At 33.3% G+C, this 23,088-nt stretch overlaps 1 protein-coding gene across 1 annotated transcript; it reads left to right on the forward strand.

Annotated features, from left to right (window-relative positions):
- Positions 1–9,986: 9,986 nt before the first annotated feature.
- On the forward strand, positions 9,987–10,876 carry LOC131602862 (FCS-Like Zinc finger 15-like). The gene is made up of 2 exons (XM_058875085.1): positions 9,987–10,289; positions 10,429–10,876. Exons 1-2 carry the CDS (start codon positions 10,060–10,062, stop codon positions 10,517–10,519), a joined length of 321 nt encoding a protein of 106 aa, XP_058731068.1. The 5' UTR covers positions 9,987–10,059; the 3' UTR covers positions 10,520–10,876.
- Positions 10,877–23,088: the final 12,212 nt, after the last annotated feature.

Here is a 23,088-nt window from a genome sequence, read left to right on the forward strand (position 1 = left end):
CCTGAGTGGAAGTGGGATAGCATATCGATGGATTTTGTTTCAGGTTTGCCGAGAACTGTTAAGAATTGTGAAGCTATCTGGGTTGTGGTGGACAGATTGACAAAGTCTGCACATTTCATACCGGTAAGAATGGATTATCCGATGGAAAAGCTGGCTCAATTATACATTGAGAAAATAGTCAGTCTGCATGATATTCCTTCGAGTATCGTGTCAAACAGAGATCCGAGATTTACGTCTAAGTTCTGGGAAGGTTTGCAGAAGGCTTTGGGTACTAAGCTGAGACTGAGTTCTGCTTATCATCCGCAGACGGATGGACAGACTGAGAGAACAATTCAGTCGTTAGAAGATTTGTTACGTGCTTGTGTATTAGAAAAAGGAGGTGCTTGGGATAGTTATCTGCCTTTGATTGAATTTACCTACAACAACAGTTTTCATTCGAGTATAGGTATGGCTCCGTTTGAGGCATTGTATGGTAGGAGATGTAGAACTCCATTGTGTTGGTACGATGCTGGTGAGAGTGCTGTGATTGGACTAGAAATTGTACAACAGACTACGGAGAAGATTAAGATGATTCAAGAGAAGATGAAAGCTTCTCAGAGTCGTCAAAAGAGTTATTATGATAAGAGGAGGAAGACACTTGAGTTTCAAGAGGGAGATCATGTGTTTATGAAGGTTACTCCTATGACGGGTATTGGTCGAGCTTTGAAGTCAAAGAAGTTGACTCCGTGTTTTATTGGACCATTCCAAATTTCAGAAAGAGTGGGAGAAGTGGCGTATCGTATTGCGTTACCGCCAATGCTTGCCAACTTGCATGATGTATTTCATGTGTCTCAATTGAGGAAATACATTTCGGATCCGTCCCACGTGATCCAAGTAGATGATGTACAGGTGAAAGACAACTTAACGGTTGAAACGTTACCTGTGAGGATTGAAGATAGAAGACTGAAGCAATTGCGGGGCAAGGAAATAACTTTAGTCAGAGTAGCTTGGGGAGGACCAGCTGAAGGAAATGTTACCTGGGAGCTAGAGAGCCAGATGAAGGATTCGTATCCAGAGCTCTTTACCTAAGGTATGTTTTTGAGGACGAAAACTCTTTTAGTGGGGGAGAGTTGTAACGCCCGTATAATTTTAATATTAAATTAATCAAGAATATTGAATTAATAATTAGAATTATTAAGGATTTTGTGAAAATAATAAATAAATAATGAGTTATGGCATTTGGGCCATGTGAGAAATAGTAAAAGGGGGGGTGTGATATAGGAAGGCCCTTTACTAATATTATTATTATTTTCATAAAATAATTGGAATTGGGAAGAAGGAAAGAACGTGAAAGAACAGAAGTCTGAGGAACGAGGAACGTGAAGGAGAACGGTAGAGGGAGAGACCAAGAATCAAGAAATTTGTCTAAGGTAAGGGGGGACTTATCTGATTATCATCTATTATAGGGTTAGGGGTCGATAATACTGAATAGATGTGGAATTCGGGTCGGTTGAATCATATGATAGGTTTAGGGATTGAGTCAATTGTAGGATGTTTGATCTCTATGTTTGATCTCTATGTTTGAATCTATGATGTCTGCGTTGTTATGGTCTCAATTGATGTGTAATTGGTGTATTATGAGACGTATTTTGTGTTGTTTGTGCATTCTATTTCTCTAGGTTCGTACTGGTATGGTTTGGGTGTGTTTGGAATGCATAGAATGCTGTTTTCTGCAGGTTGGGGTTTCTGAAATCGCTGGTTCGCGCAGCGTGCACAGGGTGGCGCCGCGAACAGGTGGGCAGAATGACAGGAAGTTGTGATACGCTCAGGTCGCGCCGCGTACCTGTGTTCGCGCCGCGAAGGCGTAACTTTTTCTCGTTTCGCGCCGCGTCTGGATGTTTGCGCCGCGAACAGCTTGGCAGAGAGCCAATGAATATTTGGGACGCTCAGTGCGCGCCGCGAACTGGTGATGGCGCCGCGTGCTGTTGGTGTTTTTGAGATATTTTAAAAGTCCAAAGATGCATAACTTTTTAACCGTTGGTCCGTTTGATGCGCCGTTTTGAGCTAAACGAACCTTGTAGGATAATCTATATGATGATGATTGATTGGTTTTTAGAATGATGAAAATACATGTATGCTATTCTTGTTGAGTATGATGATTGATGCAAATACGTGTATGTTTTGTGTATGATGATTATGGAATTGTAATTGAATGATGTTAATATATATGAACATACTTGAATGATGATGATGTTGATGATTGATGATGATGATAGTAGAAGTATGTTGTATATGTTGCATTCATTCATGCTCATTGATGATACTGTATCCATAAGGGTGTGTTGGATCAGTGAAGGGCATGATTCCCATCGTGTGGAATCTGTGCTGGCAGGGCCGTATCTTGGACGATGTTGGATCGGTCATGGGTTATCCCCATTTGATGATGATTGGTACCACATGCATAGTGTCAGTTCATACATATGCATAATTTATAACATGATTGGATGTATTCCAGTGTTGTGAGTATTAATGATGTATTGATTTTGGTTTGATTGTTGTGAATGTCTGTTTATGAAACAATTGGGTGAATGATACAACTGTGATGTGTTATGGCTTTATAACCTTATAACATTTGTTAATTATGATGAGACTCACCCTTACATGTTGTCATTTTCAGATTGAGGATAGTGGCTGTTCGACTCGGTGAGGATTAGCTCATGAGTCAGTGTTTTAGTAGCGTCAGGTGTCATGCTCTGATAGTTGTAACACTGGGGACGCGATTGTTTAGAGTTTATGATTATGACTCTAGTTATGTTTTGATGTTTTGAAGGATAAGTTTTGAAGATGTTAAACTTAGTCCGTTTTTGATAAATTTCCGCTGTGTGAACATGAAACGTTTTAATTTATGATGATTACCTCAGTGAATGCATGACATGACTGAATGATGTTTGTTTATTATGAATTGTGGCACCCTTAATTCATGTATTCTGAATAATTGTTTTAAAATTGCCGCGGGGTTAGTAAGAGGTGTTACAATAACCAATGCTGGGATTTTATTTGCTTAACACATACGTTTAGCCCGGATTTGTTATGAAAATATGCTCCAAGCTTCTCTAGTCGATTGCCATAAGGTGCCAATCGATTGGGAATATGTTAGTGAGTCTCCTTGGTGCACTTTGGGTCTTGTGTTGGATTTGTTACTTTTCTACACTCCTACCGAGCCTTATTTACACCTCATTTCTATAAAACAATTGAAAACTAATCTTTTTGATTAGTAAATACTGTATTGAGATGAACAAAATTAAACACACTATTTTAAGTGATTTCAGAGTTTTCCGATCATTTCAATCTTAAAATAGAGTACTACCTCTATTATAAATATGTCTTGATAAAAATTTCCCTTAAAAGGGAAGACCAATCATATTATGGTGTGTCATTCTCTACACATTGTTGAACGAGACAATTTGTATAAGCAACAAGATGAATAAGTCCATTAGAGACATATCCACTTAACTGATCACTAAGGATTGTAAATTTTGAGATAGTGTCAACACACTCGCTTTGATCAGTGTAATTGATATTCACCATTATCGAATGTTTCAGGACAATAGACTTCATACATATTGTATACTAGAAGTATACTATTTGCTTTGAACAACTCCAATAATAATCTTTTAAATCTTCGAGCTACAAAGCATACCTGTAAAACACTAAGGTTCCACCTTTGGTACCCAAATTTTCTTAGGTCCAGGTGCATTAGTTTTTACCTAAGGTTTAGGGTTATTAGCTTTAGACCTCTTCAATTTCTTAAAACAGAAAGGCTCTAAAAGGCTGATTCTTTTACACTGTGTGCATTTATAGATTGAACAATTATTCTTCTTGTAATTTACACCTTTATTAAGTCCATTATTGTTTAAGGAAGGTCTTTGACTTGATATAATCGAGTCAAGATTTTTTTCCCCTGGGGTAAACTTACCTTGGATTTCATGTAATTCTTCTACTTCATTTCTTAGGGAGACACAAGTCTCACAAAATTTATTTGAGTTTCTAATTTTAGATATTTCTAACATAAACTATTTATTTATTTCTTCAAGAAACCCTAAATATTCTCTAAGGTCTAATTTGCATTTTCTAAGTTTATATTTTCTTTAACCAACTCATAAATAATTTTAAAAAATTGTTTATAAGAGGGTTTCGTTACCACAACATTATCTTTCTTATAGGACTCCCTTAAGCATACTTCATCTTTTTTATTGGAGGAAGATTATTTTATGATTTTTTTCTGAGGTTGATGTTTCTCTTGCTTTTCTTGTTTCAAAGATTCCACTTGAAGATACTTCTTATACATAGTTTCTTACACATGAGGTTTCTTTATTTGATGTTGAATCTTTTGAAGACCGTTCAACTATCAAATACGTTCTTTCGAAGGAGACCATCAAATTTGTATGATAGAAAATTGACAAAGTTGATGATTCTTACTTTTCAGAACTTATACCTTCATCTTTAAGTAATTGAATTAGATCATTCAATTTTTCTATAATTTTATTCTTCTTTATTTTTATTTTTTGAAATTTATGAAGGCTCTCATCTTTTAATTTAAGGACTGGATTGAGGTTCTAATTCTTAACTCTTAGATATTGGTTAGTCACAAACGTTCCAATACAACATCCAATATTTCTAAGATTTTAAAACCATTTAAAGAGTAACAACTTCATCTTCTTCGCCTCGTCTGTTCATCTCCTCTTGATCGATACTTGGAGAAACTCCATATATCATTTCAAGAGTATCCCACACTTTCTTGGCGGTTTTACAATGGTGGACATAAAATAATTTTGTGCCATTTAGAGACATTACTATAAAAAAAATTGAAATATATTTCAAATCTCCTCTTTTATTTATTTATTGGTGGTTTCATGTTTATCTACTACTTCATCATGTACTTTGAAATTCTTGTATGTCAGACTCCATATGTCATATGACTTGTTGGGACATATGAACTGATACATCACACGGGCAAGGTATGAACAAATAACAATAGTACTGAAAAGTAAACAGCACACCGAATTATTTACCATTTTCGATGTTCAATCACATCTACTCTAGGGGCTACCAAGTCAGGGATTAAGTTAACTATGATAGTATCAATTCAAAGCACTATTCAAACAACCTCTGGTTCACACGTAAATAACCTACAATTTTCTGACTTCTCACTTAATCACTACCCAGTTAACTTTCTACCTAAGACTCATCTAGGTATGAGGCCCTCCTCAACTCCCATTCAATCACAGTCAGTGATTCGATACTTCTAAATACTTAGAATAAACATGAAGACATACTTCCAACATAATACCTAGCCAAAACTCTTGACTAAGAACAATACTTAGAGTTGCTTAAAAACTTCCTCCAAGAATAATAAACATTATATGCTTAAAAGTTTTAGAATGAACAATAATCAACTCTATGCTTCACAACTTAAGAGAGATAAAAGAACCTTACAACTCAAGGAACAAACAGTCCAATTCATAAGTCGGGTAGATCATAAACAACCAACTCTCACAGAGAGTGGCACAACGACAAAGCCCTAGTATTTCTACATATTGGACTCGTGTCTTTTCTAGGTTATAATGCTTCTATTTATGACATTTTCCCATCTGGATTTAGGCTTCAGATCACAACATATCAGCTGCTATAAATCAGCAGATGATTCTGGATATAAATATGTCTTCAATCAAATCTCTCTAAATTATCTCCATAATTAGAAAGTGAATATTCTTCTTGATTCTGAATTGAATCTTCCAGGCCTGAAAATCTGCACTAAATAGGACTACATAATATTCCCATAATATTCTGCATCTGTTGACTTATGAACTGATCCAACAGCCCGTTCCATAGCAGTCACGATGTCGTATGACCCTACATAGGACATCTTGTCCGACATGTTGCTCCAGTTGATGAAACATTCATCTCAACATGTTTGCTTCATAAAATAGTACTTCTTGCTCAACCTGTTCTTCTTAGCAAGTAATTACATCCTATTTAACATATTGTTGTCATATTTGTTTTACTAAAATTAATGTCAATTTTAAAACTAGAGAACTATCATACTTGATGAGTAGGGATAAACAGACCACTAATTGATTAATGTTTCCCATAATTTTATAACTAATACTTAGAGAAGAAAAAAATTCAAAACATAGTTTTCCACTATTCAAACTTTATACTATTAAAAGGTGGATGTGTGTTTAGAAAAGCTCCCTTTAAAGGTGTATTAGAAGTCATCTTCCTTCTAAGACGATTAGTCTTTAAACAAGAGTTAGACTCTGATGCCACTTGTTAGACATGTGACTTCACACACAAGAGGGGGAGATAAATTGTGTATTTTAGAAAAAACTTGAGTTTGATTATTTTTGAATGAAAATCAGAGTTTGAAAACATTTTAGAAGAGTTTTAAATTTAGGCAGCGGAAAAATTGAAGTACGGAAGGTAAAAGTTAAGGGAAAGATAAGAACATCAAGAATTGTAGAGGTTTGGTAAAAAGAAAAGACCTAATTCTCTCTCCAATAATTGTTCTTGAAAGTATCCGATAATCTTAAGAGCTTTTAGTTGGTTGAACTCTCGAACCCACTTATATAAGGAAAATAAAGTTTGTGGCTAACTTCCAACCAAACATTAAACAAGGCATGAAGCGGTGAGTCTTCCTTCCAAATAGTGGATTGAAGCGGTTAATCTCAATTCCATAAAAAAATTTGGAGCGATTAGTCTTCATGCTTCAAACAACGATTTTATCACAGGATAATCTTGAACTTTGGATAGCTTTTAACACTGTGCTGAGCTCGCGAACTGAAACTTGGTTTTATACCAGGCTAACCAAAAACCTTTGAAATTTTACCAACAGGTTGATCTCGAATCTAACCAATCTTTTAACATCGAGCAGAGCTTGAATCTTGGTTCTTTACCAAGATAACCATGAACCCATTAGATTTTACCACCGGGATGATCTCGAAGCTAAGTAGAGACTTGATCATATAAATCCCAAATCAAAGCTTTTCTCGGGCTTAGCTTCAAAACCAAACAAATAATCTCTAAGTGGAAAAATTGTTCACCCAAGGTAAAACAAAACTTTCTTGGTGACGTTACAAAACTACCTTTTCAGAATTACAATTTCATCACTTGCAAAATAACTTTTTCGAAAGCGCTACGACTAAAGTTTTAGTGAGAGAAAGTAAACAATTTTTTTTTAGAGAAAGAGTGTGAGAGCTGAGAAATCAAATTACGTTTTTTGGATGTGAAATATATGGGAAGTGACCTCTATTTATAGGCTAGAGATTGACACAAAAAGGAAAAATTTTAAGGCCATAAATGATAAGCCAATTGATTGGCATCATGCACCAATCGATTGGTAGGCATAAAATTAATCGATTAATAAGTTAAAAAAGGTAGGAAACGATATTTAGTCATTACCTATCATTAAGATGTTATCCTAAATGTTTAGAATACATTTTTGAACTGACAGAGTTAATTAGGTTAAGGTGTCAATCGATTGGAAATACTTTCTTGAAAATACTTTCTTGAAAAAAATAAGTTTATTAACTTGGTTACATCTTTAATTTGGCACAACTTCAAGGCACTTTTGAAAATACTTTCTTGAAAAAAATAAGTTTAAAAGATGTTTTAGAGTGAGTGTGTGTATGTGTGATTATTCGTATACTTTGTGAGAAGACCCTAATGCTTTTACAACATATTCATTCAGATGCATTTGGGCTGACTTTTACATACTTCAAGTCTTGTTAGATACTTCTATCTTGTAGATACTTGTTTGGCTTTTACTTTGAGATGAGGCTTGAGTCAAATTCATGTAAGTGACATCATCAGAGAATTCAACGTATCAAGTCTATTAACTTGGTTACATCTTTAATCGATTTACACTTTACTTTAGTTGTTGTCATCAAAGACTATTTGTCATCATCAAAAGCATGTTTTTCTTTAATGGAACTTTCTTGATTAGTAACCAACAAAACAAGATTCCACAATATAAACTTTACACCGTAAGACGATCACCATGAGACACACCCATTCAATGAGATGTCCTTCTACTCTTGATGGTTGACTTGCGGGTCACAATTGATGTATTCATATCTACCTGAACGATACATTTACCAATTCGGGTATCTGTAGGATATTCCTAGAGCCCCACTATTGTTGCTCCTCCCACAATCCTCCGCAAAGATGTTGATGAGATATTTGCGAAGTACCATGATCATCTGGTCTTAAAGAATGTGTGAAGTGTGCCAGCTCCTATGGAGTTCTGTATTCAGATGCAATCCTTCGTAGTGTCACATCATTACTTGATACCACATGTAGAGGGAGAACCACTTAGGCGAACTCATCAGGAGATATTGGAGAAGAAGCATGTTAAGGCAGATCATGACATTGATGTATTACCTACATGTAAGCGTCTTGAGACTATAGGGAAAACAAGGAGAGAGAGAGATAGAGAGAGAGAGAGAGAGAGAGAGAGAATTTTTTGAAGAAACTCTTGAGAGGCCACTGTAGAGGTCATGATAATCGAGACACGAAATGCATTGCAGTACAGGAGGCACGAAACTCTTGATTTTTTCTTTGTATTTTGATCATTCATATTTTGGCTTGTATTTTGTGAATAATATATAGTTTGCATTTGATTTAATATATGATATTTTGATTGAATTACATGAGTGTATGATTTGGTTGAATTATATGTGTTATTTTAATTGTATTTTGTTTATACTTTGATTACATAAGTTTGTGACATTTTGATTGTATATCAAATTTATACTCCATCCGTTTTTTATTATAAGTCGTTTTAGACTTTTCACACACATTAAGAAAAATAATAATTGTTGTATGAAAATGAGAAATTATGAAGGTTTTTACAAAATTATCCTTCATTAATGACATGTGGAAGATAAATTTATATAATTGAAAGGAGAGAGAATAATAAATATTTAAGGATATAATAGGAAAAGTAGCATTAACTATTCATTGGAATTATAAAGCGACTTATATTTAAATACAATTTTTTTCCAAAACGACTTATAATAAAAAACGGAGGGAGTAATAAAAACAATGTCTATATTTATTGTATTATGAAATAAACACATCGTCATGAATTCAAAATGTGACATATGAATTAGTCTGAAACTTATCCTCTTAAGTCACTTTCCATTAATACGAAAATTAACTTATGTATTAATTTTGTATGCAATAAGAGTGATTCATTTACAGAAGCATTTTTAATGTGTATAAAAACATACAAATGTTAACTTCCTTATTTTTTTCAAAAGCATTTTTAAGTTTTTTAAATGTAGTTTTCATAAGAATCCCTTCGATTATTCATTTGGGCTGATGAAACAAAACTATGTCGGTCCAAATAAGATTGCTATTCATATTTGATTTGTGTTTTATTGTGTATCTTCTAAAAGCCAAATTTAGCTAAATAATTGTCCTTTTAAGATTCTATGATCAATAAGTGAATAGCTTGAAAAAATGCCATGCGTAAAAAACTACCACAAAGATAAGCTGAAAAGGTCCAAATGCAAATTATCACTACTATTGTTATTTTCTCCCAAAGTTCAAAAACAAATCATTCAATTATTCAAAAATACGATGACACACATAGTCCAAAAAACACAGTCACCCTCACACTCATTTACTCTCTCAGTCCCTAGCTCACACAATGAACCCACACAATGTCTCCTTTCACCTAATCAAAAACCCTCACACAAAAGTTAAACACCACTGACCACTACTCACTCATTCATTCTTTTTAACCATCACAAAGCCAAAATAACTGCTACACCACTACACGACAAAACCCCTCTCAACGTGGCACTTATACACCAAAAACAGTCAAAAATCTCTGTCCTTTATTACTCCTCCTCATAGCTGTAGCGGGCCCCACCATAACTCTCTTTTTGTACTATTCATTTTCTTCTCCTTCTTTTTTCCTATTTATGTTATTACCTTTCTCCAACGTTATTCATTCGCCACCAACAATTTAATAGTGACACCACAGCAACAACAAATTTCAGAGAATGAAATATGGTTGGTCTTGGTGTAGTTCTGGAAGAAGCTGAATCGACGAAAAACCACACTATCAACAACAACAACAATAATAACAGTCTTCAAGTTATTAACAAAACTACCATGATGCTTGGCACAACCAAAACCAACAACAAACGTTCCAATCCGTTTAAGGTTTCATCTTTTCTTAACCAATGTTTCCTATGTAACAAGAAACTCTTGCCTGAAAAAGATATCTACATGTACAAGTAAGTTCCTAGAACCATCATGCATTATTCTTTTCCTCGTACATTGGTTCCTTGTATAGATCTTATACACAAAAAAATCCAGATATTTTTATGTTAATTTATTTATATTTATAGAACATTATTTATTTATTTATTGCAGAGGAGACAGAGCCTTTTGTAGTGTGGATTGTAGGTGCAAGCACATTTTAACAGACGAGGAAGAAGCTATTGAGAAACAGAAATGTTCTTAGGATTCTTAGAGTTTTTTTTTTTTTTAATAAATTGGTGAATTTTTTGTTTTGGGAAATTATGTTATTCCAGTTTTACCCCTGGTTTAATTTTGTAATGACCTTATGATCCTTTGTTATTTATTTTGCTTCCTAGTATGAAGCCAAAGTATCCTTTCAGCTTTTAATTATTTTTGGGTCCATCTATTGTAAGATGAGGGGCTTTCTCTATGATGGTGGTGGTTCTTGACTTCTTTCTTGCTATGCTTTTAACTCTTCTTTAGGTCTAGTTATGCTTTCACTTTTTTTAGTACAATTTATGCTTTTACTTTATTGTCTAAAAATCATAGAGAAATGTTGGTTTTATAGTGTTTTTATTTAGTTTATTGTGTTAATTGTGATTAGTGGTTTATTAGTTGGATTTAATACTAATTATTCCTTGGTAATGTTATGGTCGGTTGTCCATTAGTTAAATAAAATATTGACAGTTGTGCCAATGGAACACTTTTATGACATTTGGATCACAGTTTAGGAGCAGGAGCATGAGTAAATCTTAAAACTATTGTTTAGGGAAAGGAAAGAATATTGTAGTTTTTAGTGAAGTTTGTCTTACTTGTTTAAATTAATAATATTGTGTATGATTCTGTTTGAGAGATTCTCATGCATTCAGAATCAAGCAAAAACTATATGTTATGATTCAAAATGTAAGTATAGCATTTGTCAACAAAAAAGTTAAGTAAATTCTAATAAAATTTATCATAATGTTATAGCAGTAAAAAGAAATAATCATGAATAATATTCTCATGTACAAGAGTATCCTTTATAGGTGTGTAAACATGACAAAATAATTGCGAGTTTTGCTTCTTACATATATGTGAATTGTTTTTGTTGGACTGAAATTTTGATTTACATTTCCACCTTTACATAGATCATTAAATCACCAATTAGCGGGATTATGTATCACATGTATGTGTATCCGGATGTGACATTTATTTAGGTAGGGTTTAAAATGAAAATAAAAATGAACTTCCTCAAAATGGAGTAGAATCTTCTTATTTGTAGAAAAAAAGTACTCCCTCCGTCTCATAATAAGTGTCTTATTTGAGCTTTGCGCGATTCTTAAGAAAATGATTAGATGTGTTAATTTTAATAATAAAATTAATATTATTTACTAAAGTACCCTTATTTATTATAGGTAGTGGAGTTGTTGAAAAACGTGAAAGTTAATATATATGGGTATAGTAGTGGAAAAAAATAATAAATGTTGCATTGGTATTCTAAAGAGACATTTATTTTGAGACATGGAAAAAGTGCAATTGGGACACTTATTATGAAACGGAGGGAGTAATGAATTACTACCATGATGCATATATGTCACGTGGTTCTTCGTCATCTTGAAACTTTGTTTATATGTTTTCTTTTGAATTTCACAAGTTAACATTCTTTTTTGAATAAGAAGAATGAATGTTTTATATTAGATGATTAAAGAATACAAAAATAGCCATGACTTTTATAGTAGGTGTTAGCCTTGGTGTAACTAACTTTCTAACCACCTTTAACTATCAAACTTATACAATTCTCAATCATTCACTAATACCACCCTCACACACACACAAAGTCATGGTGGTGTCATAGGCAACACTTTGAGTTTGGGACGAAATTCAAGGAACAAGGTGATCGTGAGGGGCTTTGTAAGCATGTCTGCAAGCTCTGCATGGCATGGAACGTGTTGTATCTGAAACTGTTTGACCACAATTCTTTCACGAACAAAGTGAATATCAAATTCAATATATTTTGTTCTCGCATGTAGGATTGGATTATGCGATAGCATGACAACACTCAAGTTGTCACAAAGTAGCATAAGAGCTGTGTAAGGAATGTGGAGTTCACCAAGTAGAGATTCAGGCCACAGTAGCTCAGAAGTCGTGTGTTCAAGCGCGCAATATTCTGCTTTAGTGCTGGATCGTGCAACTAGGGCTTGTTTCTTGAAACTCCATGAGACAAGGTTAGGGCCAAAGAATAAGTAAGAATCGGAAGTGGATCTGTGGTCATCTGGGTCACTTGCACAGTCAGAATTGATGTAAGCACGTAATGTGAACTAGTGTGAGGTTGTGGCTGGTACAAGCATCAGTCCATGTATTGTTGCGCCACTCAAGTAACAAAGTATTCGCTTAACTGCGGACCAATGCGAATCTAAGGGTTGTGCCATAAATTGACATACCTTGTTCACTACAAACGCAGTGTCAGGACGCGAAAAAGTGAGGTATTGGAGGGCCCCAAATATGGATCTGTAGAGAAATAGATCAGATAACTCATCAGAGCCATGTTTGCTCAATTTACACGTACTCATCATAGGGGTTTGTACTCCTTTAGCTCTAGTCATGGTAACTTTGAAGAGTAAGTCATGAATGTATTTAGTTTGGGTGAGTAACAAAGAGCCATCATCTTGCTTGTGCACTTCGACACCAAGGAAATATCAAGGATGCCCAAGTTGTTTGAGTGCAAACTTGTGGTCCAGCTTGGTAATAAACTCATGGATTAGTATGAAGGATGATCCAGTGACCAAATTATCATCAACATATACAATGGCATATCGTGTAATATTGTTATGATTATACATGAATAGTGAGTGATCACAGTGGCTCGAGGCAAACACCAGATTAAATGAAAGCTTGATGCAGTTTTTCATGCCAAGCACGGGGGCTTGCTTTAAGCCATATATAGCTTTGTTGCAAATAAGCTGAGGATTGTCTTTATCAAAACCTGGTGGTTGTTGCATGTATACCTCTTCATGCAAATCTCCATTGAGAAACGCATTGTTGACATCAGTCTGCTGAAAATTCCACCTATATGTAATGGCAAGAGTTAAGATGACACAAATGGTGGTGGGTTTGACTACAGGAGAAAAGATTTCATGGAAGTCAAATCGCTCCTGCTGATGGAAGCCCTTAGCAACAAGTCGTGATTTGTATTTAGCTATACTCCCATCTGGATTTTCCTTTAGTTTAAACACCCATCGTTAGCCAATGGCTCTTCTATGAGGTGGTTATGTAATGTGAACCCAAGTGTCGTTCTTAAAAAGTAAGGCATACTCAAATTGGATAGCTTGTAACCATTCAGGACTTGCCATAACTTGCTTAAAGGAATTAAGTTTAGAGTGAACCAAATATATTTTAGGCTTAGAGTTACTTGTTTTACCTCGTGTTAACATGGGACGAGAATTAGTCACAAGAGGAACAACATCTTGGCTTGAGGTGCTATGAAATGAAGCAGACACAAACCCAATTGTGCTACTTTGAACTTCATTGGAAGATGAAGTGTGCAAATGTGGATTTGGCACAGAGGTCACCAACTGTTCAGGCACTTTAGTATTTGCAGCTACGTCAGTAAGTGCTGACAAGGAAGTGTGTTGGGTCAGTGGCACATATGACAATATCTCAGGGGAGTTAGACACATTAAGTTCATGATGCTCAAGTCCTGGTAAAAAATCTTGAACTATTCAGCAAATATATGGACCTGAGTGAGCTTGATGGTTGATGCCATTAGTTGATGGTGGATGTTGTGGCTATCTTGTGGAGGCCTCACTGTCACTGCTGATTGGAGTAGGCATGTACAATTCCATAATTTGCTTATGACCTGAAGATGGAGAATCTGAAAGACCTGTGGTGGTGAATCCAAGATTGAAGGGAAATTTTGCCTCATGTAAAACAACATATTTTAAAGAAAATATTTTCTCTTCATGATTCAGACAGTTATGTCCTTTATGTGTAGGAGATATTCCCAAGTAGAAAAATTTGGAGCTTCTGAACTCAAGCTTGTGCTTGTTATAAGGCCTCAGGTTTGGATAATTGTTAGAACAAGAATTGTTCTGATCAATATTCTTAGTTTTGATGATAACATTATATCTGAATTTTGTATAAGACAAGCTGGTACTCTAATCCTATGCATTTTCCATTTCAGGAAATATATAAAGAGTATGCACAATTCAGCGCAAGAAGCACTGACTCAGAAGGTTCAAGTATGCAATATCAGAACATGCTCTCGCAAGACATCAGAAGATGGTCAAGCAGAATCAGAACATGGTCTATGAAGCATCAGAAGAACTTGAGTTCAGAGGCAGAAGCACTGAAGTTCTTATGGTATCACGCTAGAAGCACTTCAAAGTCAGAAGACAAGAAGATGCTCTGCACCAAGATGTTTGACTCTGATTATTCAAACGTTGTATCTACAAAGATCAGATCAGAAGCAAGTACAAGATGACAGTCTATGCTGATTGACAAAAGGAACGTTAGAAGCTATTAAATGCAAAGTCAGTTAAAGCAGGAAAAGCAAGGCTCGAGGTAGTTGACAAAAGAGTGAAACATTAAATGCAAAGCTGTACGGATCACGCAACGCATTAAATTCTCCCAACGGTCATTTTCTCATAACGCCTATAAATAGAAGTTCTGATGAGAAGCTGAATACACAACTCTTGCGCAAAATACAGAAACGCTGTCAAATTCAAAAGCTCTCAAACTTCATCTTCAACCTCACTTTCTTTGTAATATCTTAGTGAGATTTAAGCTTAGAACTTAAGAGAAATATCACAGTTGTGATTATAGCTTTTTTAAGAAGCATTTGAATACTCTTGTAAACATTTATTTTACATTGATTTGTAAAAGGTTCCTAGAGTGATCAAGTTGTGATCATTAGACTCTAGAAGACTTAGAAGTTTCTAAGTGTTGATTTCCTAGAGTGATCAAGGTGTGATCAGAATACTCTAGAAGACTTAGAGGGTATCTAAGTGGAAAACCATTGTAATCAAGGTTGATTAGTGGATTAAATCCTCAGTTGAGGTAAATCACTCTAAGGGGGTGGACTGGAGTAGTTTCATTAACAACGAACCAGGATAAAAATATTGTGTTCATTATTTTTGTCTTAAGAGTTTTTAAAGTCACGCTTATTCAAACCCCCTTTCTAAGTGTTTTTCTATCCTTCAATAATAAGCACAACCAAATACTCTAAGAGAGGTATAATCATGTTTCTTGTTGTGCACTGCTGCTAAAGGTGATGAAAACCCTTGTCATGAACTAATAGGAAATCTGTTGATTAGGTACACCACAGTAGTAAAAGCTATGATCCCTATATGTGATATGCATAGTTGTATGAGCAAGTAATGTGAGCCCCAATTCCATAATGTGTCCATGCTTCCTCTCAACCTTGCTATTTTTGTGTGATGTGTGCGGGAAAGTGAGTCTATGCATGATGCCTTGTTCATTAAGCAACTTGGTAAAAGGTCTTAACTCACCACCAAAGTCATACTGAAATGCCTTGATCTTGCATTTAAACTGAGTAGTAACATATTTTTGAAATAGATTGAAAGCTGAGAGTGCAACACTTTTGTTTTTCAGTAAGTATATCCAAATGTAACTTGAGTAGGCATTCACAAATGCAATATGGTTATTATAACCATTGTGAGATGATGTTGCAACAGGGCCCCATAAATCAGGATAGATGAGATCAAACAAATTATGATATTTGGTAATGGACAAAGGTGCATGTAACCTATGCAATTTACCAATGCAACAAGATTCACAAAACCCAATGGAATTTTTATTATTGAATTGAATATTACACAGTTGAAATACACATTTCATGACATTAGTATTAACATGTCCTATCCTAGCATGCCATTGAGCCATAGAACTAGAGTTTACATCATTTGTAGAAGACAAACATGAATTAACAAGAATAGTTCCTAAGGTATTATTAACTACAAAATCCAAAGGACATGATTTATAAGACACTTTGTCTCTTGACTGATCCAAGGAAATTATGGAGAAGAAATAGAGGCCACATCAAGCTTGCCTTCCAATAGAACTTGATTAGATGCCTGAGATTTAACAAAGCAATGATCAGGATGAAACTCGAAGTACACTCTATTATCCCTAGAAAACTTGGATGCATGTTGTAATATGATGGGAGAACTGACTTTTAAAATGTGTGGATAGCATGAGTCGCCACCGACTTTTATTTTATCCAATTAGGAAAGGCTAAAAGAACAGGAAAGACCTTATTAAAAGAGATTGAGTTCGGGGGGTAAGTTATACAAAGGGAAGGTGTAAGCACCCTTTGTATCTATGGTTATCCATGGGCTCTTAATTGCTTAGCTCACTTTGTTTGTTTATATTGTTTGAAAAGTTTGAAGTGTAGTGTGTGAATAGGAAAAAGACAAAGACTTTAGCTTGTAAATAAGCGTAGCCTCGTTTTGAAAGTATTTGAAAATAAGTGGAAAAAGATGTTTTGAAGTTTGAGCAGAGTAAGCAATCAGGAGCACCTACCCTAAGTTAAAAAATTCTGTTCTTTAAGCTTTTCAGTTTGAAAGGGCTATCCATACCATAGAGGGTAGGAAGTCCTTTCATTGGATATGAAGGGTCATCGAGAAACATCGTTCTCCGTAAAACTATCCCTACCATATAGAGGGCATGTAGTCTTTAGGGAAGGATAGAATAGTCATTTAGGCAACAGACGAGGATACCTTAGCAATGGGACAATCATCTTATTTGCGAGGCAGCATCGAGGGACTAGATCTCATATGATGATGCTAATGAAATGAGGCAACATTTGCTTTAGGTATCCTCGGAATCGAGGGACTTGACTATTTTAGAATCGTAATTAAAAGGCAACAGGCAGCATAAGAAGGGTTACCCTAAAGGTGTGTGTGTGGCACAATCATGCGGTTCAATTCGAATATTTATCTTGTAATTAGTGATTCTAATTTAATTCAAGGCTTGCACTCCCTAGGATTAATAACCACAACAATTAATATCATATAGAAATTAAAGGCAGAAAATATAAGTTCCTACGCTATTACAATAAACACCTGTGGGCAGAAAAATAAAGGCAGGAATTAAAAGGCAGAAAAAATAAAACGCTAAACTATTACATGGCTTCGGGGCAGATACAAAATATGGCAAAAACTTGCGTGAAAACCAAAAGAAATAATTAAGTAGATGATAACCCTGCAAGGCTTTAAGCAATAATGATAAGGTAAAATAAATAAAAAAACAAAATTATAAAAGGCAGAAATAAAATCACGGTTAGAAAGCATAAGGTTAACAAAAAAACAGTTTAAAAATTAGTGGCTAAAAGACTTATGGGCAAGAAACCTAAACCTATGCTTAATGGACAATACCTACCAAAATATGATTTCTAGGGTTAAGGGCGAAGGTTAGTGATAAAATTTAAAATTAATAGTTATTATTAAAATTAAAACCTAAAAATAAATTAATCTACTTAATATAAATCCAAGGTTGTCATGATGGCAACACTAGCCACATGTCACCTTGGTAGCCACTCTAAACTAAAAACCCTAATAATATTTTTACTATTTTGCCCCTATATTAAAAATAAATAATAATAATAATAATAATAATTAATATTCAACTTCAAACGAAAATATTTATTAAAAAAATTTAAATTTAATTCTCACTTTTTAAATCATATTTTATTTAATTTTTATTTTAATAAATACTAAAATTGTAACTAATACACTATATTGATGCTAATATATAAACATTAAAATAGAAAATAAATACGTTAAAAGTTACTACTCATAAAAAAAAAAAAATATATGTAAAAATATTTTATAATTTATGATAGTTAAATTCAAAATATAAAAAAAAATGATTTAATAGAAAGTAAATCTTTATTTCATAAAAAATTAATATAAAAATTTTTTTAAAAAAATATTTTGATTTTATATTATTAAAGTATTAAAAAATCCTTATAAACTTTAAACTATCATATAACTTAATGTTAGTTCTATTTTTAAATTATTATTTTTATAATTCAATTCTTTAACATATATTTTTTGGTTAACTTATAAGTGTATTTAATTTTTATATTAAGCCATATATTAAGCGTTATAGATTTAATTTTTATATTAAGCGTTATAGATTTAATTTTTATATTAAGCCATATATTAACTTATAAGTGTATTTAATTTTTATATTAAGCGTTATAGATTTAATTATGTTATATTTTTATAACTGATATCCGTGCACAAGTGTTATAAAAAAATATTTGTGTTATTTTTTAATTATAATTATATTTTTATTATTATTATTATTATTATTACTATTGTTATACAATTTTTCTTACATTAACGCATTGAAAAATTCAAAACTCAAAAAATTGTTTTCTGTTATGAAATTAACAAAAATAATATAGAGATGAAGTAGAGAAAGTAAGAGAGAAAGTGGTGTTCTATTATCTTCTTCAAGAAGTATTATTTACATTGTAAAGTGGACCTTATTTATAGGACATTAGGAAGGTGAAAAATCATAACCTTACTATACCACTTAATAGGGAATATGAAGATGAAAAACATGGAGATGGATGGACATCCACTAACATAAATATTCATAACACTCCCCCTTGGATGTCCATTGAGGATATGCCTCGTTAAAACCTTACTAGAAAAAACCCAGTGGGAAAAATTCTACTGAAGGAAAAAGAGTACAATATCCTTTGAATGTGAATTGCCTCGTTAAAAACCTTACCAGGAAAACCCAATGGGACAAAACCATGGTGAAGGAAAAAAGAGTGCAAAACATATGTATTTCTCCCCCTCATGCAGACATTTACATGTGAGACGATATTCTTTGTAGTTGTTTCTTAAAATGTCTTCTTCGAAGTGACTTCATGTAGTGTAATAGTAATGCGGGATTTGATGAAGTTGTTTCCATGAGTTGTTTCATAGATCTCCATGAAATGGTTGTACCATCACATGTAAACAGATAGCCTGTTTCTGATCTACTATTGTGAGAATCTGACAAGTAACCAGCATCTCTAAGATAACAAAGTATATGTTTGACTCCGTTCAAATGTCTTCATGTAGGTGAATAATTGTATCTTGGTAATAGATTGACCACAAACGATATATCAAGACGTGTATAATTAGCAAGGTACATTAGTGCTCCAATTGCACTAAGATATGGTACTTCAGGACCAAACAATTTTTGTAATTATTTTCTTGAGGCCTGAAAAGATCTTTCTCTACATCTAATGATATAACAATCATTGGAGTAGACAACGAATGAGATTTGTCCATATAGAAGTGTTTCAACACTTTTCTATATAATCTTCCTGGTGTACAAATATTCCATTGTCCAAATTCTCAATTTGTAAGGCTAGACATAATTTTTGTTTTTCCTAGGTCATTCATCTCAAACTCTTTCTTTAAGGAATTTATAGCTTTTGGAAGCTCTTCAGGAGTTCCAATAATATGTATCACATTCACATAGATAATTAGTATTGCAAATTCTTTTCCACATCATTTTATGAAAATACAAGTACAAATTGAATTATTTGTATATTCATCATTTAGTAAATATTCACTGAGGCGATTATACCACATGCATCCAGATTCTTTCAACTCATACAGAGACTTGTTCAATTTGATGTAGTAATTTTCTCGAGATCCATAATTACGTGCCTCTGATATATTGAACCCTTCAGGGAGTTTCAGGTAAATGTCACTATTAAGTGAACCATATAAATAAGATGTCATTACTCCCATCATGTTCAAATTATGCCCTTCATGTGTTACAAGGCTAATTAATTATCAAAAATCGATTGAATCCACTACAGGTGAATATATCAAAATCAATCTTAGGTCTTTGTGAAAATCATTGAGCAATAAATAAAACTTTATATCATTCTTATTTTTCTTTTGCACAAAAACTCATTTATATCCAGTTAGTTTCACACCTTGAGGTGGTCGGACTACAGGTCCAAAAGTGAGTCACTTGTAAAGTGAGTTTAATTCTTCTTCAATTGAATATATTTATTTTGGCCAATTCTCAGTTAGTCTACAATTTTTAATAGACTTTGACTCATGATCCTCGTTATCGTTGATCACTTTTAGCGCTATATTGTATACAAAGGTATTGTCAATATTGACTTTATTTGGTTATCTCAATTTCGGTTCCATTCCATTTCATCCATGACATAATTTATCGAGATCTCTTTATTTCATATTTCAAGTACTTGATTTGTTCTTCTGGAACTGAAAATTAAATTAGGTCAAAGTGCTCTTAATATTTTCATATCCTCACTTGGGTCATCTTTAGTTTATTTTCTTAGTAGAGGACTTTTAACATTGGAACCAACTTTCATACCACGCTTCAGGCGCAACAACAGCTCATTTGCATTATTATATTATCTAATAAGAGAATCCACTTTGAGTGGAGTATTATCAGCTGATAATTTATTTCATAAACTTTGCAAATGAATAATATTGTGAACATTTGGTTCATATTGAATTGTACGAGGATCAAGACAACAATTTAGTTTAAATTGTTCATTTGAACTTCTTGTTCATGATTTCAGCTGCTTATTCTCTCCCCCTAATATTGGGAAAATTAATTTATCAAGTGATAATTAGCCTACTGGGCTGAAATCAAGTATTTGATTATTTTCTCAAATTATATCCTCAAAATTGAGATTCATATTAATTATATTTTTTCAATATTCTTTCATGACTCATCTTAATGTATTATATTGGAGCAATTGGAATATACACAACACATCCAAATGTTCACTTAGATGAGAGATATTAGAATAAATTAGGGAGGACTAAGATATAGTAGCTTGTTGGCTTAATGCGAATAAATATCTTAATATCATACATTGGGTGTTTCAAATATATAATTTAGAATTGATAATCTCATAAGTATCAACCATATAATTAACTTTAGACGTCTAAAGAATGGATCTTCGAGTCCATTTTCTTTTTATGAACATATATTACATGATATTCAATATCAATTTTAATAATATATGTGATACTTATACAGGAATTTCTAAAAAAATCCAGAAAACCAGATTTTGTCTAATTAGTTGAGAAAATAGTTTCACAAACTTCTGGTTGTGAGTAGAGACATATGCATGATAGTTTAGTCGATGCAACAATTAATGTCATAAAAACTCAATTTCTCAAATTTTTATTTTCCTTTAGAAACACACAAATATTGACTGGATTGAAGAAACTTCGGGTTCTTCAATACAAATTATTCGCATCATATTATATCCGAAATGACCCAACCCGTTTTACCAACAACACATTTAAGTGTAATTTGTAAACTACTGGTTTACAATGACATGTGCTTAAATTGTACTGATATAAGTGTAGTACAAGCCCGAGGAAAAAGCCGATAGCTTTTCTATTATACATTTTATGTCCAAATTCATTTGTGTAATACAGAGATATTCAATACCTCTCATATAATTCAAAACCAATATAATAGTATCTCATGATTAAACACTTTAATCATACATATGCATATGAACATATTATCATATAATTATCAAAAAATTATCCCTTAAAAAAAATTAAACATATTTAGTCATACAAAATCATATTACTAAAATTATATCATCATATAATTAATTTGTTTTACTATCCTTCAGGGATGATTGATAAGTTCTTCAGGAACTATATAAATAATTTGTTTTGCTATCCTTCAGGGATGCTTGATAAGTTCTTCAAGAACTATATTAATAATTTGTCTTGCTATCCTTCAGGGATGTTTGATAAGTTCTTCAGAAACTATATAAATAATTTGTTATAAACAATGATCTAAAAAATATAATCATCCTTCTAAGATGCATTAAAATTATGTGTGTCATTCTTCTGGAATGACAATCTTTTAATGAGCATATTACAAGTTATAAAATTTTAGATCCATAAATCAAAAAATCTTTATGAAATCCTTTTGGGATATTTTAGTATTCTTCCTGCAATCCTTCTAGGATGTATGGAAATTATAATTGATATTATCCTAATCAAATAACATACAATAGCTTGAAACTAAATCAAACAAAGAAAAACATACCTGAGAGCTTCGTGCTGATAACGTGTTATGAAATTAACAAAAATAATATAGAGATGAAGTAGAGAAAGTAAGAGAGAAAGTGGTGTTCTATTATCTTCTTCAAGAAGTATTATTTACATTGTAAAGTGGACCTTATTTATAGGACATTAGGAAGGTGAAAAATCATAACCTTACTATACCACTTAATAGGGAATATGAAGATGAAAAACATGGAGATGGATGGACATCCACTAACATAAATATTCATAACATTTTCCCTTTTATAATAAATTAACAAAAAATATAACATTGCAGGGACTTAAAGCTGAACCTGGTTTCAATTATCATGCTAGATGCGACAAGTTGAATATCACTAATCTGTCTTTTGCAGATGACCTGTTACTCTTCACTAGGGGGGGACCAGAAATCAGTGGATTGTATGCTTGAAAAATTTAAACACTTCTCCAAATCCACTGGTTTGAAGATGAATCCTAGGAAGTGTTTTATTTACTTTGGGGCAGTTGATGATGAGAGTAAAGATAACATCAGGAACAGCACTGGTTTTGTGGAGGGATCACTGCCGTTTCGCTACCTGGGTGTGCCCCTTACTAGTAAAAGGTTGGCAATCAAACATTACCTTCCTCTGATAGAGAAGATCATGCAAAGAGTGACTCATTGGAGTGCTAGAATGCTTACCTATGCGGGACGACTCCAACTTATCCAAAGTGTACTGTT

Source organism: Vicia villosa, linkage group LG1 (assembly GCF_029867415.1).
Source record: "Vicia villosa cultivar HV-30 ecotype Madison, WI linkage group LG1, Vvil1.0, whole genome shotgun sequence".
In the NCBI taxonomy this organism is placed as follows: domain Eukaryota; kingdom Viridiplantae; phylum Streptophyta; class Magnoliopsida; order Fabales; family Fabaceae; genus Vicia; species Vicia villosa.

Bases quoted from the DNA above. Each gene is read 5' to 3' on its own strand.
- LOC131602862 (XM_058875085.1), top strand. From the start codon at position 10,060: ATGGTTGGTCTTGGTGTAGTTCTGGAAGAAGCTGAATCGACGAAAAAC. The intron at 10,290-10,428 runs GTAAGTTCCTAG...TATTTATTGCAG, and splicing joins AAAGATATCTACATGTACAA to AGGAGACAGAGCCTTTTGTA.